Source organism: Agelaius tricolor, unplaced genomic scaffold, assembly GCF_023055355.1.
Source record: "Agelaius tricolor isolate 1412-34295 unplaced genomic scaffold, bAgeTri1.0.p SCAF_1, whole genome shotgun sequence".
Taxonomy (NCBI): domain Eukaryota; kingdom Metazoa; phylum Chordata; class Aves; order Passeriformes; family Icteridae; genus Agelaius; species Agelaius tricolor.
The window spans coordinates 53583649-53607832 of record NW_027269261.1 but is presented as its reverse complement, the minus strand read 5'-3'; the positions used below and the strand labels follow the sequence as shown (position 1 = coordinate 53607832).

Sequence of the window (24184 nt, the reverse complement as noted above, 5' to 3'; positions counted from 1 at the left end):
ATTTAAGAAGTGCTTGAACAGAATCTTTTTGTGAACATTGTGCTGAAAAGGAAGAAGTGTTGTGGTATTCACTTAAGAGGTTGCTGCTACTTTTGGTTTTATGTAGAAGATGCTCAGCTTTGAGGTTAACTGACTGTAAAGCAGGTAGCTAGCTGGATTCAATGGGTGAACATGAAAGGAGGGTATCCCTGAAGGTTTATGAGGTTTTTCCTGTCAAAGAGGGTCATTACTGAAAACACTTTATTACTGCCAAAAAACTGCTCTAGTGCAGACAGCTTTGGTGTAAGAGAAAAGTTCTTCTTTCACAATGGTAGAGAACTTTTCAGTCCAATTTGAACACATCTGTGAAATAATTACAAGTTCAAGTTTGTTGTGGAGACAAGGATTACCTCTCATTTTTGGGGTTGTAATACTTTTAATACTTTTATAATACTTTATTTTTTCTTAAAGCTACCTCATCATTCAGCTAGATTTTTAAAAATAATTTCAAGGAGACATCAGATAGCAACTCTTTCTGTGCTTGCTTAACTGAAGGTGTTGCTCTTTGTAACTGTTTTACTGTGGCACGTTCTTAATAGCTCTATAAGATATTAATGTATTTTCTACAAGATCACCAGAGCAGAGTTTTATTGAATCCACTTAGTATTGTCTGTCATGCAGTCAATTGCTGCTTTACTGGGATTTTTTGGTGGTGTTCTGGATACGCCCGAAATCTTACAAGTTTATGGCAAATGTAGCTTACCCTAGAATGGATGTTTTGGTGCCCTGTGTAGGGCAGAGACACCAGAGTTTGTACTGACTCCTCTTTAGATTATGTTGACTTAAACTGAGTTGATGTTTTAAACATGCTCATCAATCCCAGGAGGTATTCATAAGGTAAAAGATGAAAGCAAGTGAAGGATGCAGGGGCCTTTGAAAATGACATATATTGTGTTAAAAAAAAAAAATTGCTCGGGCTTTTTATGTTTCAAATGAGTAATTTCCTGTGAAATTGCAGTTGGTAAGGAAATAAAGCATGACTTTACCTATCTCTGTCTCTTTTGTTTCCACAGGAAACCAATGGGTTTTTTTTTCTTGAACACAAGCTTCTGTGAAATGGTTTGTCCTTTTGGAGTCTGTTGAAGGGTTTCATGAAAAAATCCCCATAGACAAATGGAATGCAACCTGTTTATGCATACATGTTATCACCCTCTGCTTTTTCTGGTGGAAAATTAAGTAACTTAATTAGGTCAAGCTGCTTGTAAAGTAATTCCCTGCACTGAAAAAAGTTCTCACTATATAGCTAGTGAGTGTTCTCACTATATAGCTGAAGTTTTAATGGGTTCTTTTGGTGTTTTAGCTGTTTGTTTTAAATTTAAGACTTAGTATTTGAAAATAATGATCCAGCAATGCAGATGGTTGGTCAGATTCTCAGCTGAGGTCCATCAGTGAAGCATCAGTAACTGCTTTGGGAAAGCTTTGCCCTTCTGTCCCAGTGTCTACACCTGCCTAGAGCCTGACCTTTTGTATCTACTTCAGATTAAGTCTGAAACACTTAAACCAGTTTTAATATGCACACCTTTAATATTGGTGTACCATAAGTGGACTTGCTTTACATTTCTAGTAATATGCACTAAATCTTAGACAGTAATATCTAAAATTAATACCATATGTAAGCTGGTTTAGGTTGAATAATCGTGTTCTTTCTTGACTCTGCTGCAAAGTATATTAAAATTACTTTATATTTTAGTGGAGTTTTGCAAAAGTGAAGGTCACAGAGTATATGTAAACTACAGTTGTGATTCTGTTTCAACTTTATACTTGCATATATTTGTACTTTAACTTTATCACTTTGGGACCAAAATCATTAGTGCACTGAGCTGGAAGTAGTATATATCTTAACTTTTTTGTGTCTCTGTTTATTAGCAAAGATAATAGCATTATTTGGTATCCAACTGTTTCTCTAGACTTAACAGACACAGGTAATTGATGGAAGTGACTTAGAGGTCTTTTCTTTTTTACTCTTAGTCTTATGATGTCTTTTCAACAAAATGAGATTACAAAGGGACATTTTTTTTCTCAAAAATTTTGTCCCAGGCAGTATGACCGTCATGGGACCTGTAGGCCTGTATTCAAAACTAACTTAAACTTTTTTTATTGGTTGTTCTATGTTGACTGTAAAAAAAAAAAAAAGTGAAGGTATGTGCCTGGGTGCTATGGACAATATGGTGAGCCTCTCTGAAGAACAGGACTGTTTTAAAACCTCTCCTGTGTCTGAATTACTGCATGAAAGATTTGAGTATAATAAAATGTGTCCTTCACATTATTTGAAATGTCTTGAAGAGGTGAGAAGGGATAATGTTTGCTGGGGTTTTTTTTCCCTTAGGCCCAGAAATCCCAAATCTACAAGACCAAATAAAGAAACTCAAACTATTTCTGCCACTCCTTTACACCATCTCTACACAAATTGTCCCTCCATCTGGTGCCAGTTCAAGCCCTATCTAGAACATTGCTGCAAGCTCTCATCTCTTTTGGAATCGCTTTCAGTGGAGAAAAGGAAGTTAAAGGACATGTGAAAAAGTCAGGACTGCTGTGACCTTGATAACTGTTCATATTTCCTGTGTAGCAGAGACACTTAAATGATCATCTGTGTGAAGACAGACAAAGTTATTTTTCTTTTCAAGGGTATGACACAGTGAAACTCATCAAGTAGGAGTACAAGCATTTAGGAAACACCCAGACCAGCACTCTGGATGTAGTGGAGCACATAAAACAGGAGTTTACAAAACAAGTGAAAGAGTGAAATTTGGCAAAAATGGCCTGTGAATTTAATCTGAACTTCCTTAAGGAATTAGAACGAGAGGCTGTTCTGGAAGTCCTATACCGTGACCAGATGGTGAGAAAAACGGAGGAGGAAAGAATAAGGTAATGCTGTTCTCCTATTCCTGTTTTCTGTTGGTTTTTGTTTTGGTTTGGTTTTTTCCTTCTAAACTACTCTTCTTCCACTTGTTGTCCTAAATGCACTCCTCTTATAACTTCTTGTTAGCTAATCCATTGTATTCTCTGGAAAATCTAAGGTTATCCAGAGCCTCTTGTTTTTGTCATTCTATTGACTCTACATTAAAGATCAGCAAAACCTGTTCACTGAATAATGTACTTGGTGAATTTTACTTCCAGCTTTCATAGAAAGTTCAGTTTCTGGCTGCATTTTTTTCTGTGAAGGCTTTATGGCGTTCTCATCATGTTCCTACGTAGGCATACGTGTAGTCTTGGTAACATGGAACATTTGGTAACATGTTCAAATCTTTGACTTGTTTAGCTTACATTGTGCCAAGACTGGAGTTTAGAATCATTGGATACCTGCTCATTGTGCTGAATCCATCACTGCTCCTCCTCAAACACAACAGGCAGCGAGCACACCACTGTGCCTTGGAGGATGTTACTTGTGTCAAAAGGTGTCATTGGTTAGGAAAGGATTTTATTTACTAATTTCACACTCTGCCAGTATCTCAGCAGGTGAGGACAAAGGATAATTCTCCAGCACTTTATTTGCTTTATGTCTTGGCTAGGACCAGGATTTTTTCCCCAGTACCTTGTATCCTGCTTTGTGATATTACATCCCCCTGTAAAACTAGGTATTGGTGTGGGTAAGATATAAATTTTTAGTCCCTTAAATGTGGAAATTTAAATTTTGCCTACGCCAAACATTTATATAAGGATAATGGGACATATTAAACGTAAAACAATATTAAAACAATAGTAATTATGTGAAGGGCTATATAGAAAGTCTGAATTGGTTAGAAAATCCTTTTCAACTGCTGATGATGTTACTATCAATTAAAACATAGATCTTGATAATTGGTACATGCAATGGAAGCAAAGTTCATGACAAAGGTTTTGTATTTTATGTTTTGTTCATGACAAAGGTTTGATATTTTAGGCTCTGTGCTGTTTTGGTTTTTTCAGATGATGCATTTGTTATGATTTATTTTTCCCCAGTAGAATATTTAATTCTTGGATAAAGATGATTTTAAAAAATAAATGGAAGGGGGCACCATCTAGTCTCAGTTTTTGGAGGTAAATGCATAATCATTGCATACAATGATTTCAGTGTGGAAAGTGGGCCTGAAATGAACCATACCCCATTTATGCTAAACTATTTCTCTGTTAGTATGCACAGTTCTGGTCACACTGCAGAAATGCTGTGTGTGCACCTTTTCAAACAGTGCTCAACAGAGGTCACACTGGAGGGCATATCTCCCACTAGAAATGGTATTGCACAACCAGGGTATTATCAACTTGTGCTTTACATGAAGATTTTTGTCCTCTGTAATTTTTTTCTTTTTTTTTTTTTTTTTTACTTTTTACCTGTGGAATTAGGAAAATGAAACAGCAGCTGCAGCAACTTCGGTGGAAGGGGGCAAAAAATGCGAGGTGTGAGTACCAGGAGAGGTCTTGTGCTCGCTGTCAGAAGTCTCTGGGGCTGCTGGTGAACAGAGGCGCCGTGTGCAATGGCTGCAGCCACCGCGTGTGCTCGGAGTGCCGCGTCTGCCTGACCCCCGGCCTTTGGAAATGCACCATTTGTTATGCTCATGGGTAAGGAATTCTGCCTTGCTGGAAAGCCACCGGTGTAGCAAAAATATTGGCTGAGGTCCTGGCAGTGATGAAGTGGATGGAAATTTTGTGTTGTTCTTCACATAGCTGATATTTCCCTTCCTGTGTTTAGCAAAATGGAGCCTCAGGGTAGGCCAGGGGTATTGTGAGTGTGACAAAGATGGTAATAGCAAAGCATAGAGACAGTCATGAATCTGAGCCACTGAGAGAGCTCCTTGTTAACAAAGCAAAATCTCTAAATACAGGAGCTAAAGTGATATCCACAAATGGGCAAGGCAACAAAACCTCTGGGTCTGCCCTTTCACAACTCACCTTATTCTGCATCAAAACAAACTATAGGTAGGATGCTTTTGGTTCTGTCACTTGATTTTAAAGCCTTTTAGGTATTTTAATGACATCTTCGTAAGTAGCAAAGCAGACAATTAAAAAAAAAAAGAATCAGCACCCACATAGACTGTACAATTTATTTTCATACCTAACCAACTCAGTATTGTACCAGTGCATCCTCACAACCTGCTGAAGGTGGTGTGCTTTGATGTAGTATAGCAAATTTCTTGACAATTTCCTCATCATTATTTTCTGCTTGTTACCACTGGAGTAGAGAAACGTGATTGACAAATAATTTGAAGTCATGCTTTATAAAATTTTAAAGGGCAAAACCAATTAATAACATTACTAGGATTTATTAAAGTATGGCCAGAAATACAAATTTTTTTTACTTTGAATTAGTTGATTTTTTTTTTTTACTACATCACATTTTTGTATTTCAGGATTCAGGAAACAATCTTTCTTTTACTTTATTGATACATTTTTTTTAATATAAAAATATTCCCACCTAGTCCATTCTATTAATTGCAATCTTTCTAAGCAAAATGGTTTAGAGATATTTTCCCATTTGATGAAAAATAATACATAGGTGAAGAATGATAGTTTGGGAAATTATTCAAAAGCTCTGCAGGATGATAAATATCCCTGTAGAAAGGGTGAGGATTTGGATGAAAATTTACTTTATGTCAACACAAGATTAATCCACCACTCCGCTCCCTCTGCAGGTGCCAAAATGAGATTAAAATGGAGGGAAAGACAAGGCAAAGTATTGGTCTCAAGTCAAACAAATTTTTACTAGTTTGAAGTAATTTTTTATAGTTTGGAAGAGAGTTGTAAACTATTGCAAACAAGATATTCTCTGAATCTTCAGTTTATTTAGCAACTAATATGCAAAACAGGTAGTTCAGCTATATTTATACTTGATACAAAATATTTACTAGATTTTGGTTTGTGTGTTTTGCTGTGTTTTAAGCTATATGCACTAAACTGAAAATTCAAAAGTTAACTTTCCATATCCTTGTCTAGACAACCCTCCCCACATCCTCTTGCTTTAAATTAGTTTCTAGTTATTTGGTGGCCACTGTGGAAATCACCTATAGAGTCCTTGATTGTTAAGCTGCTTTGTGTAGTGCTGCACACCCTTAATTATTTAATTAGCTGGTCCAGATATTTAATGGTAAAACCAAGAAAACGTTATCTAGAGTAATTAAAAGACCTTTTTACTTTTCCTTCAGGAAAATACCTTTTTTTTAATCTTGCTAATACAGATGGATATGCCAGCTGTCATTGAATTTCTCTTTATGTGAAGAGAGAGTACATTTGGTCTTTAGTCATGATGTAAAATCAATTAAATTCAGACTTCTTCCGTTGCCTTCAGTGAACTTTACGTCAAAGCTGCAAATCTCAAGAAGGGTAGGGAATGCAGCAATGTGGTAAATGGTACTCAGCCCCTTTTGTTTATCCTGGTGAGGGGAAAATAGGATGGCTAAAAATGGTAAGAGCTAATTTCCAAGTCCCAAGTAACTGTAATTTTGGGTCTTGCTTATCACTAGAATAATTTTTTCCTGAACCAAACAGCAGCAGCAGCACTATGGAAGTTCTCCCCTAGACACTGGGGTCATGTTTGCAAGGAATGTGCTTAAACACCTCAGTGCAAGAGCATGTAGGGATAGGCAAATTTTGTATTTCTTACAAAATAAGCAATTTTGAAAACCTTGTGAACTGAAAAAATTTGTATCTTTCACCTGGAAGAGGCTCTCTTTTATGTCATTTATGTGAATGGAGTTGGTATAGCATGTTGGTTTTTTTTAAAAGGAATCCTATATTCTAGGAGTCTAGAAAGATGTTTGTTTTGGAGGAGTTTGGTCTATTTTACCTGACAAAGGGTCTTTATTAGCTTTGTTTTCATACTTTTGGTCATATCTTAACTCACTACACTCTTTATTAAAAAAAAAAAAAAAAGGTGTTTTCAGTTTCAGTGTGTGGTCTAATTATCATAAAATGGTTTGGGTTGGAAAGAACCTTAAAGATCATCTGGGTTCCACCCACCCTGCCAAGAGCAAGGACACTTTTCGCTAAGATCAGAGCCCCATCCAACCTGGCCTTGAACACCTCCAAGGAAAGCCTGTCTGGAACTTCTGTGAGTAGATTCAATTATCACATGGATCTGTGCAGAAGTGGAGATTAAACTCTGGAACATAACCAGGGAGTGATGGGAATAATATAAAGAGGGGCCTGGGGTTGAATGGAAGTCAAGGCACTACCAATGCAAAGCCCTTGAAGACAGAGATATCAGACATCTATTAATTAATAGGTATCCATCCAAATGAGTAAGTATCTTGTCTCAGTTATTTAAACCTAATTTTCAGACTCATCTGTGTTCAGTTATGCACAAAGGTCTATGGTTAGGTATGAAAATTAATTGTACAGTCTACCTGGGTGCTTATTCTTTTTTTTTTTTAGTCTGCATTGCTACTTATGAAGATGTCATTAAAATACCTAAGAGGCTTTAAAATCAAGTGACAGAACCAAAAGCATCCTACCTATAGTTTGTTTTGATGCAGAATAAGGTGAGTTGTGAAAGGGCAGACCCAGAGGTTTTGTTGCCTTGCCCATTTGTGGCTAACACTTCAGCTCTCATATTTAGAGATTTTGCTTTCTTAAGAAGGTAAGCCCTACATGAATTTAAGGTTGGTATGCTATTGCCAGTGTCAAGCAATTTTGGCTGAGGGAATGGTAATAAAGTGATTAATTTTATAGAAGGCAAATCAACAACTGGGTAGACAAAAAGTTTAGCAGTGCCTGCACTGAGGAAATCTTTGCAGTGAGACTCTATCTTATGGTAAGCATCACAAAATTGGCAAGGAAGGGAGATATTATATATGCCCTAAAAATTAGTAAGACATTTAGATGAGAATTTGGAACCTGAAGGATCCAGAGAATCCTATCCTCAGTTCAATTTTTTTTGTCTTTTTAATAATGGGTGAGTTTAAGTTGCAGACTTCAGGAAGAGTAAGATTTGTTGAAAATCTGATTGTGACAGAGCTGTTTAATCTGATATAATCTTGTACTTGCTAATCATTACTTTTCTGTTCCTGTGATCCTGGTAGCTTTGTAAGACATTGATGTAACTGATGGTAGTCTCCAGAAAATGGAGAGATGGGCCATGAAGCCTCTGATCTGCCAGGGCTGTGGAGCTCAGTGCTCCCTGGTAGCCATCCCAAATTCTGCTAGGGACCATGTCCTCTACCATGGACATTCCTGAGTTCTCAGACAAGGCTGCAGCTGTAAGCAGCCAGCTCCCCACTCAGCACAAGTGCCTGGGCTGCTTTGTAAGTTGGTTGTGCAGACTGGGGTCACCCAGGGCTCTCCTGCCTTCAGAGCAATGGCCAGAGCAGCATGGATCACTTTCCATGGCCAGTCCTACACTGCAAAAAGGAAAAGAAGCTATCAAACAAAACCCCCTCCAAAACCAAAACAAATGTCCCCAAAGGATTCCTCCCCTCTGTGTTTTTTTCAGACCCATAGCAAAACCAGTCAATAGGTTGAGTAGTCATGAAATCTTAGTTTTACAGTAAGATTAATAAAGGATGCTGGATTGTTACGTGGTAACTGAACACTTAAAGAAATGCACTTGTAAATGTTTTGATTCGAATCTCTTTTCATTGTTTTCCAGAGATGTGAAAGTGAAGGCTGGTGAATGGTTCTTTGAGGAACGAGCAAAGAAATATCCAGGTGAAGGTAATCACTGGAACAGATCATAAACTGCTATGTAATGTGTAGTTGTCACCTAAGTCAAACACAGGATGTAGTCTGACACTGTATCCAGTGTTTCTTCCATGCAGTCCATCTGTCTGTGCAGTAAATAAAACATGAACACAAATTAGCAGAATGCATTTAAAAGTATAACTTATTTTGTTGGAGTAATAAAAATAAGAATATTGCTGCCCATATTTGAATTAAATTTGAATTCATGAACGTGTAAGACTTCTAAAAAATACAATGATGTGAAATTAATATAGAAATATTATATGTACAGGAAGAAAATGATCTTGCATTCATCATTTGTCAAAGTTTAAACTTCAATTGCTTTCACTGAGGAAGTTCTAAAGTTTAAAGAAAAGATAGAATGGAATAAACCCTCCCCCCCAGGTATAGCTATAAATCAGCAGAGAGCTAAACACTATTTTGTTACCTTCAGCCAGCTGGCTGTGCCATTGCCTTTTGCTGGGTCTTTTCAGAGCCATTAAAAGTACAAAATTCTAAAAGAAATGATAGAGGATGTGGATGGAATGCTCTATGGAGAATGTTTTGCCAGCAAAGGAGCTGTTAGTGTTTGTTTTCACCTACAATAACTAGCAAGGTGGAGAACATTTGTTTTCTCTTTCCCTTGAAGTGCCACTTCAGGTAGGCATCTACTGAATTTTGTACTTGACTGTAGTTAAATGATACAGTTTCGCTTCCAGTATCTGCATCTATGTTTGAGAGTAGTTGGTAAAAAGGAAAGAGCTAGGCCTTAAATCTCTGTTGGGAAGCTTGAATAGGAAGAATTTTATAAAAGGAAGAGCATAATCAGCCAAATTTTGGGTGGTAGGTGTTTGTGAAAGGCAGCAGGCAGCATATTAAGCAACTAAAGTTTAGTTTCCTGTTAAAGTTTTGTTTTCCTCTTAAAACAATTCATTTAAAATTTGAAAGATTTCACTGAAGTCCCTTCTAGCTAACACAATTTTTGATTTTAAAGTGTTAGTTCACTGGTCTTTTTAAAGCACAATTTCATCCAATAACCATTGACGATAATTTCCCCTCATTCTTTTCAACGAGTATGAAGCTGGTAGTTTTATCAATCTCTATTAATATATTATTATTGGAAAATGTTGTTCTTGGCTATTGAACGTCATAATGCAAATTACTGACAGTCTCTTTTTCCAGCAAAATAAATCAGCTCTCACTTTGAATTATGAAGGCTTTGTGGGTTCTAGAAGCATTTTGCTTAGTTGGTCTAATGGTAATGCTGTTGACGTCACAAAGATCTAAGGATATACAGAAGATAAACCTGCAGGGAGAAATATGTTTTGTTTAGTTCCTTTGATTAGACCAACTGATATATTTAAAGGAGTTTAAAAAGTGACAAATTTTGAAACACAGCAGCCTTTATGCAATCTTCAATCCTGGAGGGACAGTGCCCTCTTTTGGTTTGAAAATATAACTGAAGTAATCACTAGAAGGTAAGTTGAACTGAAAAAAAATTTTATAGTGAAGTTTTCTCATGTTGTGTAGTAAAAAAAAAAAAATATGTAAATGCATTGTTATGCTTTTTAATAATGTTTTTGTATCTTCTACCTAAAGAATGAGATTAATATTTTCATTAAAGTGGTAGATTACTTTTCATGACCAATCAATTTAAAATCTAAGATAGCAAATGTTATTTTTCAATAAGAGAAAATTCTGGAGTTCTGATTGAAAATTTTAACATCCTTGAGCTGTTATTGTTTCTACCACTGCTAAGGTCAATTACTTTCATGTAAGTAATCTTATAATTAATCTCAGTAAAACATGGATCACATGTTGCTTACTGTATCAGGAATTGCTAGTGCTTAAAGTCACTCCAGATAATTTCAGTTCACCATTTGTTATATTTGTGATTTCCCCCAGGAACAAATTACAGTTTTATGAGTCTTCATTGTTGATGCTTGATGGAGCTTTTGCTCCTTGGTGTCTTCACATCCTGTGGCTGCTCAGCTCAGGGATGTGCCATGGTTGCTGTTTCCCTGCAGGGATGCTCTTAGCAAAGGCTCTCACTCATGTTTTTGAGCTAGTCAAGCATTTTCGTCACTGCTCAGGTCTCTGGTAGGAAGAGTGAAAAAAAAATTCACGAGGTGCAAGAGTTGGCCATGTGCCTGTTCTTGTGGACATTTTCATGCTTCCCTTAGCGTTTGAGTTTTGTGGCTGAAGTGTGCTTTGGTGCAGTGGGCTCATGCACCACCTGCCTCCTAGACCCTGGGAGGCTGACAGCCCTTAGCAACCTAGGAATGGCCATGTTGGCATCTCTGTGTGATTGTCCTTAGCATTTGTGAAGAGTTCATCTGTGTGTCACCTGCAACAGGGGAGGGTGGAATCATGGTATGGTGTGAGATGCAGGAGAGACTTGTGTGTTGCTTGGCCCATGTGCTGATACATTAGCTGGGAATTGACTTCATTCCTGACTTGTGTAAGCACAGGCCAGTTCCTGAAAGGCACTGATTTTAAAAAGTGTTATACAGGCATAAGTAACTGATGTTGCTACTAAATTATCTGGGTTTTTTTCCCTCCTTCGTAGGCAGACGTGAAACAGTTGGTGCAAAGCTCTTGGAATCTTACCAGAATCTGAGGTAAGACTCGTAAAAGGACAAACAGTCCTGGGACACTGCGAATTTGTATGGGTGATATATTTTGTTATAAACCAACCAGTAGTTTGTATTCCTTTATTATGAAGAAGAATCAATACTTTTGGAGTTCAAATGATAAAAGCATAGAAAAATTTTCACTTTTAGCTGTCAGCAATCCACAGAATAGGTCTCACATACAACAGAGAGTAAGTACCATGTTTGGAATAATAGTGTCTTCCTTGAAATGAAGGGATGTGCATTATCTTTGTTTTATCTGCTTATATTTTTTGCATAACTATTTATACAATTATCTGTTAAATTTGCCAAATACTTTTAAATTATTGTAAATGAAAGTTATTTTCTGGGTGTCATAACAGCATCATTATTTGTTCAATGGGAAATATTGCTGATATGATAGTTTTACAATAAATAGTAGACAAGAAGTTAGACACTTCCACTTACCCAACTTAAAAAAAAATTAAAATCTTGTTTATAATGAATAAATACTTTGACTGGAGGGCAATAGATGACCATACTTAAGTTATTACCAGTGATATATTATGAAGTAACAGTCTGCTTATTATGTTGTTAAAGGAGGCCTCTGCCTTAAAATAAACCAAACCAAAAAACTACAACACCAAACAGCAACAACAACTACTACCAAAATCCAAACCAACCATAAAAAGCCCCCAAAGCCCTGTGTAAAATAAGATATGAAGAGATGTTCTCAATTTATTATAATTATCTGGCAAGGCACAGCTGCTTAAGAAAGAAACTTCTATTCAGCTGGATAAGATCTTAAGCAAGACTTGCTCTTACCTGGATGTGGTAAAAATTAAAAAAGAATGAAGAAGGAGGTTCACCAGCTGCCTTAGGATCTGTGATTGTGCTGTGATAAGAGAATCAGGCAGATTTTTTTTTTTCACAGACCAGGACTATTTACCACAGATGGAATGGCAGGGATGTTTAAAGGGTCCTTAACAGCTCTGAACCCAGGCAAGGAAGGATCCTTTTAGTATTGTAAATAAAGATGACTGCCTTTTGAAAACATCTCTGAGCAAGACATGGGGTGCATTTTACAGCAATTGTGTTTTAGAATTCAGGACACAGATTGTGATACTCCCAGCCATATAGAAGTCTAGGGAGCTTATCCTAAATTTGGTCTTCCTGATAGTTCTAATGTAATAATTTTACCTGGAGCACCCCAAGATTGAGAAGGTAGAAAGGTAGTCCTAATTTCTAAGAACAGGCAATAAACCTGTGCTGCAGCTCTTACAGACATAGGATGTTTACCCAGACCTTTATAGAGTGCAGGAAACACGGGTAATGAAGATATGGTGCATGGACATGGTTTATTTATTCATCTGTTGGCATCATATATTAATTATTGCACTATTTATCTCTTAAATTTCTAGTAAAATTTCTGTCGTACCTCCAACTCCACCTCCTTTCACAGAATCACCAGCAGGATCCAATGTGATGGGTAATGTATGTATCTGCAAAATATACAGATAAGTGCATTCCTTAGGGTGTCATTCATATGAAAAGGTCAGCCATAGAAATGTGGTAAATAACTGCTGTAACATCCCTCTGCAATATAAATGCAGCCTTTTGCTACTTAGTCATTATTTTTATGCTGCATGGGTACTGGGAGAGAAAGCTTAGAGGCTAAGAGGGCCATTTTCAATTATTTTTCAGTTTTTGAGGGAAGTGGTTAACCACTCTGCTTGAGGTTAGAATGTTGCATCTGGTTTTGGTGCCTCATCACAGGAAGACTGGACTGAGATCTGAGTTCCACTCAAACCTCAAGGACCCTGTGTTCCTGTGACATTCAATGGTCACGTGTCACTTTCCTTACTGAGTGAGAAACAGTGAATTTGATGGCTGCCTTTGCATTCCAGTTTCTAGTGGGCAGAATAGTAGAACATGGCTTGAAACTCACAGAAATTGCACTAAATTACTGTTTTGTTTAATTTTGGACTGGATCCTCAGGCCCTGCCCTGATTTTGAAGCTCATTGCATTTCTGTAAACATTCTTATGTACTTACCTAGAGTTTGATGAAAACTCTTTGTTCTGTAGTAGATAAAAGTATTAAATACCTTACCACAAATCATTGATGTAATTACCTGTATTTATGAACTTACAATGTGATCTTTCTGCGAGGAGTTCCAGTTACATGTGAAAGACCATGGAACTGAAAAGATTACTTTCCATACATCAATGTATGTCCTCAGATGTATTTGTCTACAGAAGGGAGCAAAGGGCTGCAGCTTTACCCTCGTCATGAGGTCTGTAGATATGTAATCATGGGAACTTTAAAATTACAAATATTCTGTGTTTTCTTACTCTTTGCATCTCCCATTTGCAGGAACTTGGAGAGTCTAAAAGGTTTAATAAATCTGTGGAAAACTTGTTTTTGTCTCTCACAACACATATAAAAAGTAAGTAGCTTTCACTGTTGTCATTCCAGGATATTGTAGTCAAAATGTTTTGATTTTTTGGCCACAGTGTTGGGCAAGAAGTTGTTATAAAAAAGGCTATCAAGTAATGGCTGAAACTATTAATGCCAAGGTTGTGCCAACCTGAAAAATAATACAGGAAATCTAATTTTCCTTAAGTATTCTGCCAGTTGTTAAATAAACTGATTCTATCAAACCAGAGCACCTTTCTTGTAAAGATGTGAAAAGACTGTGTAATTTTTCTTTTCATTTACCAGGTGTTCAGATCCAGTATATTTAATTCATGTTAGAGTAATAACCAATTTCTGATCTACATGTTATCTGGCTGAACCCCAGCTGACCTGGTTAAAGAGTCTGTCATTTAACAGGAGTTTAATATTTTCATTCACTGGCAGTATTCATGAGGACTTCCTACCTGTTTCTCAGTCTAGTTGTGTGCAATTTTTCAGTGCACATTTCTAAGTGCTTTCCAATCCTGACAACTCCTGTTCCCTTCTCATGCTTTTGGTTCCTTTCATTCTCTTACACTGCCTGCTGTTCCTAGGGATGCAGACTATGTGTGCACCTCTAAGGCTAACTACACTGAGGACAGTCAGCCTTTGTGAAAAACAAATTAAAGGCATCAGTGACCAGAGGAAAACAACTTCTGAGCCTTAAGAAGATTACAGGGGCTTGCAAATTTGCATGGATTTGAACAAACCGTAGTATTTTCTTACTAGCTTCAACTTACACAACCCCACATGTGAGATTAGACCTGAACAAATCTGGCTTCAGTGCCTTTCTGCCTTTCTCCCAGCTCTTCTTTTAGTTCTTGTTTGGTCTTTCCTTTAGCCTCTTCCACCCATCCTAAAGACCTATTCTCCTTGAACTATGCAAATTTAATGTTGTGTCTGTGAGAACACATTAAAGCTATGCAGAGACATGGTGATTTGCTCCTAAAGAGAAGCATACAGTGGTGTAAGATCCTGGAAACAGTAGTAGTGGCAGCACAGAACTGGATGCAAAGTAATTTATTCAGCTTTCTGTTAGTTTGAAGCCTGGCCATATCCCAGAGTTACTGGTAAAAACTGTCAGGACTGCAGCAAACTAATTTATTATTTCCCTGCTACCAAAAGGAAGGTTCTACTCCATTCACATCTCTCTTTTCTCTCTGTTTCGAGCCTTATGCTGGTATAATTAACATCTGGAACCCTCTGGAAACTGGTTTAGCTCTTTTAAAGGGCAGAACATTAACACATAGGTACTTTTCCTGCTGTTTTAGTGAGTTAAATGAGACCAAGGTAAGATATATGTTGGAACATGTACAACAGACAGTGCCGGTCCATGTGATCAGGAGCCATATCAGGGATGGAGAAGAGCAGAGCAGGCATTCCAGAGGGAGATGGAAGCAAGTTGTTAGCGCAGTTCAGCTACAGGTGAAACCCCACTCAGGTGCTCTCATCCTCAGTTAATGTGGAGCAGTTTAATTTGGGAGAAAATAACAGGCTGTTGCAATCATTGAAATCAGTAATAAAAAAGTGTAGGAAGTGTTACAGAGGGAAAGACTTGGGTTTCTTGGCTTAAGAAAGCAGAATTTTCAGACAATATGGCTTCTCAATGAAACCTGGTACTGTGCTGATAAATGTTTTTGATCACGACTGTCTAAAGTTAGTACTCTGTATCTTATCTAGATAAAGGTGTCCTGGTTTGCAGAGGTATTTAATCCAGGCAGCTCTTGTGTGCTGCAGTAAATAGACCTGGAGAAGCTCGTTGTGCCTCTGACTCTCTCACTGGAGGCAGTGTGCGTGCGTGTCTGAGCGCAGCGGGAACGAGGGATGGGCGCGTGCAGCACAAAGCTGCCATTGTACATCTGCTCCTTTGTGCTGCTGCCTCCTGTTCCAGGGGGCTTGGCAGCAAGAGGAGATTGTAATCCAATGGTGGCCTTTTGGTGAATGGAAAATGAATTACTGGTTGTAGTTTTATTTGCAGTGAAAAATTGCCCTTGGCACTAGAGAGAGTGTCAGTCTTAATGATATTTGGGTAGAGAAGCCAAAAGAGGAATAGATATGAAAACTGAACATTTGTGTTTTCTCACACAATAACCTGTTCACTGACTGTAAGAGACTGTGAGGCAAGGCAGGTGTTTCTGCCTCTACTGCTGGTCAAACTCCTGAGATTGTATCTATTCCATTAGAACTCTCAATTCCAGTCCCTTTTATGATCTCTGATTTCATTGTGTATGTTAAAAACCTGGTTTTGTTTACAGAGATGGCTTAATTGAGCCTGCCTTTGAATGGGTCACATGGTGCCTTAATGGTGTACACAGAGTACAGTAAACATCTGAGGACTGATTGCTGCTAAGAACAAAACTAATCCAGAGTGTCTTTAAAAATCACACTTGAGTGCCATTGTTTTTGAATACCATAATGTTGCATTGTCTGCTGTCTGAGGTTCCTCCACAGAGGTTCATGTTGTGAGAGAAGTGTTTATTTCTTCTGTATGAATTAAACATATGATAGCTATTTCATGTGCTACTTATAAATTTTTAATTCTTCAGAGAGTCTATCTGGGGCTGACAACAAAGTATCTGCAGTTAAGCCTGCTCATATTCAGAAGTCATGGATGAGTGCTGCCCTTCCCTTTAAGCAAAATTCTGAGTGTACACTAAGGAATAAAAGGGAAAAGTGGGGCATCAGATGTTCAATCATCCTGTAGATTTATTTGCCAATAAACTAAATGTAACTGAAGTGCTAATTCAATGAGATGCTTAAATATGGACATAAGCTTATCCATATGAATAATGTTATTGAAGTCAATGCAGGCTATTCAGGTTCTTAAAATTATATGCGGTTTGGGACCAGAGTATGTAACATCTTTCCTTTCATCCATATTTTGGGATACATTTCTAAATATTTTCCAGTATGATCTTCTTTCTAGTTCTCATTGTTATGTTACTTTATATTGTTGTAATGATTTTGCTTTTATCCTGAACCAACCCAAACTGCTTTACAAATCAAACTACACATGGGAGCTATAGTAGCTGCTTCTGAGAGGAAACTGTATTTGATGGCTCACCATTCCTTGCAGCAGCTATAATGATAGGCAGCAAGGAGTATAATTTCCAGTTGAAACAACATGAAAGATTTAGGCAGGCAAAATATAATTATATACAATATGACAACCACTTGTCTTCCCAGCTGTTTCTTACTCTTAGGAGATCAATGCTAAAGATACAGGATGACAGTTTGAAAGCTACAGAATTAGCCTATAAATCTATAGGATTGCTTGCAGAGTTTGTTATAGTGACTTTTCTCTTTATTCTATCTTCAGAAATATCAAAGTCCCAGAATGATATGGCTGACAGATGTGTCCTAACCACAGATTATGGGAAGAATGTGGAAAGAAGAGAGCAAAGAAGGAGCCAGTCTGACACTGCAATCAACGTTACAAGCAGGGTATCCATATTATTATACACAGTCTCTAACTGCAAGAGCTGTCTCAGAGTGAAATACATTTGTGAGAGCAATCATGTGCACAGTGGAATTTTTCTTTTATTTTTATGAACAGGACATAGCTGATGTTCACTGACTGTGGTCAGAACTCTGATTCTTCACAAGGTTTTTCACAGATTCTGTACAACTGATGTCAGCCCAGAGTTGAAATGTTAGCTGGGATTTTTAACAAGGGAGGGAAGGATGCTGAGAATGGGACATTTTGCTCTCAGGTGCTCACAGATTCTCTTGAGGTTGAATTGGTACTTGCTCTATGTGACTGTTAGACTGAAGGGAGGTGCTCTGTCTTGTCTTCTTCCTGCCCCTTTTGGTGCTGAACAAACAAGCTATGACCATCCCAGACCCATCCTGATGTTTTCTGAGCATTTTTTAACTTGTCAGGGAGAAAGTATTGCTGTTAGTTGCTATGCAACCTCCCTTTTCCGTTTGCTTTGGTTACAGTCTCTAGCTTTCAGTGTTTTCTTGAGAAGTTTGAGAAAAATCCAGTCAAATGTTTTCCTATGAATTGTGCAGGGCTGAAGATGATCTCACATTTCTGTTTTAGCGTTACACTGAAGATTTTGTTTTGTACACTTTCAGCTCTCAAGTGACTGAACTTTGTCCATACTCAGTTTTCCACATTATGGTCACTTACTGAATTGCCTTGTTAGTCTGAGTGAGGTCAGTGTGGTTTGCTAAGTGCCTGGATTAGATGCTGAGAAAAGCCCTTGTTTTGGGCCAGATCTTGTGGCACACATTGTTCACAGCTCTTGTGCACTTTTTCGTTTGCTTCAGAAGTGTTAGGTGCTGATAAGTGGAAGAGACAGGATGTCAAATTGCATGGACTGGGCAGTTTGAATTGGCCCAACGTCTGAGAACTCTGTGAAATTAGTTCTGGTATTTGTGTATGCAATTAAATTATCAATAGAATTGGCAACAATTATTGGTTACCTGAGTGCTGCTTTCATTGTGGCAAGCCACACTTTGGTATTAGCTTTATTCCACAGGCAGAGCACTGCCCCTCTAATGCATTGAAAAACATCACAGTTGGAGGCAATGTGAATTCAGACTATGCTTCACTGCATGCTGATCACAATCAATCTGCCACATTTGAAAGATGGATATGCATTCTTTGGCTTAAGAAATTAATTAGTAGGAGAATCCAAATTATATTTTAAATTGCCCATTTAAAAATTTAGAATTTAGGTCCACACTTTGCATTGCAGGTTTTGAAAAAAAAGTTTCAATGTTTCTGTGCCAGAGTGGTATTTCTGAGTCATTTGATCTCTGGACTGTATTTAAGCTAAAATTTTAGGTTTGTGAGAAGTAATGTTGATTTTTTTTTTTTATTGTGAATGTCCTTCAGCTTTGTTTTCCTTTAGAAAGGGTAGCTGTTTACATCCTTACTGGAACTATGCCTTAAGTTATGGGACAGAACCTGTTTTAAATTACACTTGCCAAACAACTAATTATATTTATAAGAAAATATCATGTTGAAATCTTATTTGTTATGATTTCCACCCCAGAAAGAACTTTTGTTTTCAGAACATCAATCAGAAGAGTGGCTTTCCCCCTTAGAAACTGTTAAACTGTTTTTTTCTCTAAGGACTGTGAAGTAGTAACTTCACAAGTAATAACCACAAGTTTGAATTTGCAGTATTTAAAACTGGGGCACTATTTAAGCCTCAAGGACGCTATCTGTTTCTTAAGTTTGTTTTCTAAATTTGTGATGTGTGCAGAGCTTGATTCCTTTGGATTAAAATTGAAATAGATTGTACTTAAATTCAGTATTAGTGAAAAAACCAAATCCAATGGCAAGAAGTACCAGCCAGTGTAGAATCTGGATTTTGAGGGCCTCTCATCTTTAGAATGCTTAAGTTTACTAAGGGAAGTGTAGCTATCCCTGCCTCACTGGGGGAGCAAGCAGGCATGTGCCACGTTCAGGAGCTGTTTGTGGTGCATTGGTAGCTGTGGGTTACCTCTCCTGTGGCAACAGCACCAGACATGAGAGCTGGGCTGGGCTCGTGTGCCCTGCTACTGAGGTTAGCACTGGTAGCTGTGTTGCCTTGTCAGCCTCTTATGTTCTGTACTGCACAATAGCAAAGTCTTTCTGATCCAAGTAGAAGCTAAAATTCAGTGTATTCAGCATGTTTTGGTTAGCAAGTGAAAATCACTTGTGTTTCAGGTTTTATAAAGCAGAAGACACTTTCTCTGCTAGGAAATACTATTTTGGGTTTACTTGGGGGTTTTTTTGAGACTGTATTCTGAATGCATTTTTTGTCTGTTTCTCTCTCACAAGGTAACTTAGTTCTTGCATCTGTTCTTAAGGCAGGGCACTTAATAGACATCACAATTTCTGTGTGCTATAGTAATAGCAGACTGGTTAAGAGTTTGCACAACCTATTTTTTGCAGAAGTAATCTCACTGAATTATCTCACCTCTTGTCCTCATTCTCTAGTGCTGTCTGCTGCTGCGTAGGAGGGATTCTTTCACCTTTCCTGTTTCCTTTGTGCAAATAACTCCTAATCCTTGCTATTGATTCAGTCACACTATATTCTTTTTAGTATTTCAGGTAATCTGTTACACACCTTTTTAAAACAAGTTATTTTCTTAGATCCTAACCATGTAAAATTTCTTACTTTGCTTTTTTCCTATCCACTGAGATGTCAACATACTTTTCATAGATTGTATTATCCCCAGGAAGTGGTGTGCCACAAACACCAATATTTTGAGCATATTTCCAGCCCTATGTATTTGTATTTCAGCACTTATTCGATTAGCTGTTGTTCTTGGCAACAGAGGTGGCTGAAGATAAATCTCAAGGAGTTTTGATTGATATATATAGATATATAACTCAGAAATTATCAGGGTTTTCATGGGAAAATTGGAAAGGTGAATGGACTTAGTCAAAGCAAAGTCAAGAACACCTTGGAAATTTAAACTTTTTCTATAAACAAAGAGAAAGGAACTTATCAGTCTGTTTCTATTTTCAAATCTCTTTCAACTTATGTTTATTCTTGCATAAGTAAATATGGGCATGTGTCATGCATATTGCAAAACACAGTTTTTAATTTTCTGGAGGCAAGATTATATTTTCTTCCAAAATTACTGTTTTGTTAAGGCCTAATAAGGACTTTTATTAATATATTGCTACTTTTGATGTGTTATTAGTAGACTGCTGTTAGTAATTGCTGTGGTTGTGACCCTTAGATTAGCTGGTGGTATGTTGATTTTTAAAAATTATTAATATAATGAGTGTACCACTAACTGGGTTGAGAGAGTTATAAATCAACATTTAAATTAAGTTGCTACATTATCTTTGAAGGTCTGCCACTTGCATGACCTTAATCAGAGTCAGTTGTAGATATTTACTGAGTTTTCTTCTGATAACATTCTTGAATCAGGACATTTCTCTTAAATTGAAAAAAAAAATACTTTCTGAATTTCTTACAGATGAAAAGTACACCCAGTCTGCAACAGCTCATCACTGGGGCCCGAAATGACAGTGAAACTCAGAGCAAAAGAAGTTGCAAGGAAGAAGACGACCTAACAACCAGTCCCACGAGTGATACAGTTTTCTGTGATGGCAAAAAACATGTAAGTTAAAGGTGAAACCCAACAGAAGAGGTGTTTAAAGGGAACTGATAGAAAAGCTTGTGCAGAATGTTGGTGTATTTTGGATTATATCACAAAATGAAGGAAGAATTGCACTTGAGTTTGTATCTGATGAAAGACTGATGCCTTTGGCACAGTCCTCATGGTAACACTGTGAATCTTTTGAAGCATGAGGCAAATTAATAATGGATAATTGATGGATATATCATCCACTGATAATGAATAATTGATAGAATAGCTTCTTCTGAATTTTGCAAATGCAGCTAATATTCTTCCCATTTGATTATTAGGATTGGGATTATGAATGTGGTACTTTCTCACCTAGTATCTGGCTTTTTCTCTTCAAGCTTCATTTACCAGAAGGGTTTTGTCAGTCTGCAGGAACTGTGGTATTGGAAATGTCAGTGGAAATTCAAATGTCAGAATGCCAGTGAATGAAGAGGAAACTGACAGTGATGGAAGCCAGGGGAGCAGTTCATAGGCTTAGGGGATGACATTGAATCATCCTCTCTTGGATGGCATTTTGAATACTGCAAATGAGAGAGAAGGAAGCTGGTTATAAATGAATTCAGCACAGTGCTTTCAAGCCTCTGTGATTAACTGTGGAAGCTAATTTCTATCTATTAGTGATGAGGTTAAGCAAGGTGAAGTATCCAAAGAATTCCTGACTGATCTTGTAAAGAAGGGAACTCAAATGGCTTAGGGACTCACAGTTAAACCAGGCTGCTCACTTGACAGAGAAGCAGAAACACACACAGGGACCTGGGTGCTCTCTTGTAGTTCATTACACTGGGGAGTCTGAGGTGTTAAGCTGACAAATGGAAATCAGTTTTGTGTTACATTTGTGATTCTAATGACAACCATTTGAGCTGGGCTACAGAAAGCTCAGTCTTAAAACTGAAATATTTTCTGCTGTCTTATAAAGGTGGAGGTCAAAATCCATTAACTTTCTCTTTATGGGTAATTGTTGGATGTTGAAGGACACTCCATAAAAAATGTATCTTCCAGAACATCAGATGGCATTGCTCCCAGCCATGCCAGCAGAAGTACAATATGTTAAGTCATTGCTAAATCCCTGCTTGCTGAACCTAAAGTGATGACTTCCACATAGAATGTGTGGGATGCCTGATCAGGTGGGAGACATATAGTGATATTCAGTCCAAACATCATTAATCATAACACCTATCCAGCCTTCCTGAATAAATAGGGTGTTCTGTGGAATACATATGAGAGGCTTTCTCAGATATTGTTTTGGGACATATGAGCTTAGGACAAAACTGTTTGCATTCCATTGCCATAATAGATTTTGGTGGAAAATAAACATTTTCTGGTCTGGTGAATAAAAATATGTTCGGGAATGAAAGTGCAGAGCTGAACAAAGCTGCAAGTTAGACTGATTACACTGATACACTTCTTGTGAAGGGAGCAACATTATTTGTGACAAGCATCAGGTCAAAACAGTCTTTTGACTTCCTCAGTAAGCACTCTGACCCTTCTTTTGACAGTGTGTGTTGCTTAGAGCTGAAAAGAGAGAGCAAGATAGCCTCTTTAATCTAATAAATCCCTTGGTGTGAAATGAGTATTTTCATGCTGTACAAAGGAAGAAAAGCATCTCCACAGCAGAGAGATATGATCTTGCAAACAGTGCTTTGCACTTGTAGCTGCTGGGTTGTGCAATGCAGAACTCCTTGGCCAACCAGTCCTGTGTGGGTTGGTGTTTATTTTCAGGGGGAGTAGTGATCTAACACAGATATCTTTGCAATCTAGGGCAGTGTTGCTGAGAAACTGATTACAACAGTGGTGCCTTCGTGACAAATGCTGTGTAAAAAGTTTCTAGGGCTCACCTTAAAGAATATCATTATACATGAATGGAGATCAAACTGTTCTGAGTTGATAATTTGTTACGGTGAAGGCAATAGAGTTACTTGTCTGGGCTGGGCCATACAAAAAATTGATCTCTTCCTGCTTTGCAGTGTCCTGCCTTCTGTCAATGCTAGACACAAGTGCTCTTTATGTATGGTCCATTCACACATGTAAAGCATCCAAACCTTTGTCCCAAAGGTGGAAGTAAATGAAAGGAGAACAAAGTGGCTGAGCTGAGCTAGGGAACATCTTTATGCACCTACATACAACAGCTGGAAGAATGTTCTAATCTCTCCTGAATGGTCTGCAATACAGAATACATAATTTTAATATGGAATTGGGACATCTTGTGGACCATTTTTATTGGAAGTACAGGCCACTTTGGTATTTCCTTTAATACATGGTAGAACCAAAGGTCTTGATAGTGTACCCTACTATGAGCTATGTATTAAAAACGTCTAATTCAATGTGGTTTTTTAATGTTTTTAGATTTCAGAGGGTATTTTTAATCTCTTTCAAATACTTAGCCCATTTTTCTCATGGGAAGCAACATAGCAGTTTTATTCGGAAACAGTTTCTAGATCCAGAAGTTACTTAAAGCATTTTCTCAGCCTAGAAAGTTTACTGAAGAGAAGAGGGCAAAGCAGTAGAATTGTAATTACAGTTGTGATTTTCAGGGATGTTGTGGAAGCAATGGAATGTTTTATAAAGATTACCCTAAATTTCATGAATTGCAGTAGCTTTCCAGTGATATCTGTAAAGATACTACTGAGGGCAATAAATGTTTTGTCCTGTTTGATCTGAAGCTGCTTTTACCAAACGTTTGTCTTTTCTTAGGGGAGTTTGTATAGTCTTAGCAGCACTTGCACTGAGTCTGGAAATTTTGGCAAGGCTAACATCACAGGAGAAATAGAGTTTGCCTTAAAGTACAACTTCAGAGCTTGCATCTTGGAAATCTGCATCAAGGGATGCAAGAGCCTGGCTTATGGAGAGGAGAAGAGAAAAAAGTGTAACCCGTAAGTATTTTTGTAGAGAAGAAGGAACATAAGGAAAACATTCTGGTTTTTACAATATTGATGCATGTTCTGAGTGAAATGGATTTATGTATGATTGTATGCAATACTGGCACCTTCAGAGCATCCAACATACACACCAACCCTTTGTACAGATGCACACTGCAAGACAAAGAGGTTTCATACCTGTTCCCATTCCGTTGTGACCATTTTCTGCTAGGAATTCTCTTTCCCTGCCTGTGAGCAGGCAGCTGTGGTTGTGTGTTGCTGGTGAGTACCTTTTGGCCTCAGGAATAGCTGTTCAGTTTTTAATTCTGAAGTTGTGGCTGAAACGTGAGATGTCCTGTTTCTAATTCATCTGCTGACCCATTGTGGGTCACTGGGTGATTGCTATACTGCTTGGGTGCTTCCATCTTCTCTGATAACATTTCTTCCATCTTCTGGAAACATTTCGGCTGCTACAACATATTTTTAAAAT

General features: G+C 37.7%; 1 protein-coding gene across 3 annotated transcripts in view; it reads left to right on the top strand.

The window, feature by feature from the left end:
- Positions 1–24184, top strand: part of SYTL3 (synaptotagmin like 3) — a 33423-nt gene that overhangs the window by 983 nt on the left and 8256 nt on the right. Inside the window, exons 2-11 of one of the 3 annotated variants that reach the window (XM_071434531.1) lie at positions 1053–1098; positions 2366–2904; positions 4360–4575; positions 8597–8661; positions 11237–11288; positions 12701–12773; positions 13655–13727; positions 17055–17179; positions 20669–20812; positions 23531–23709. In XM_071434531.1, the coding sequence (XP_071290632.1) occupies positions 2795–2904; positions 4360–4575; positions 8597–8661; positions 11237–11288; positions 12701–12773; positions 13655–13727; positions 17055–17179; positions 20669–20812; positions 23531–23709 (1037 nt within the window). In that variant the 5' untranslated portion in view covers positions 1053–1098; positions 2366–2794. Of the gene's footprint in view, positions 1–1052; positions 1099–2365; positions 2905–3298; positions 3496–4359; positions 4576–8596; positions 8662–11236; positions 11289–12700; positions 12774–13654; positions 13728–17054; positions 17180–20668; positions 20813–23530; positions 23710–24184 lie in introns of those variants that run through there. The other 2 variants (XM_071434522.1, XM_071434535.1) reach the window with 2 other exon arrangements.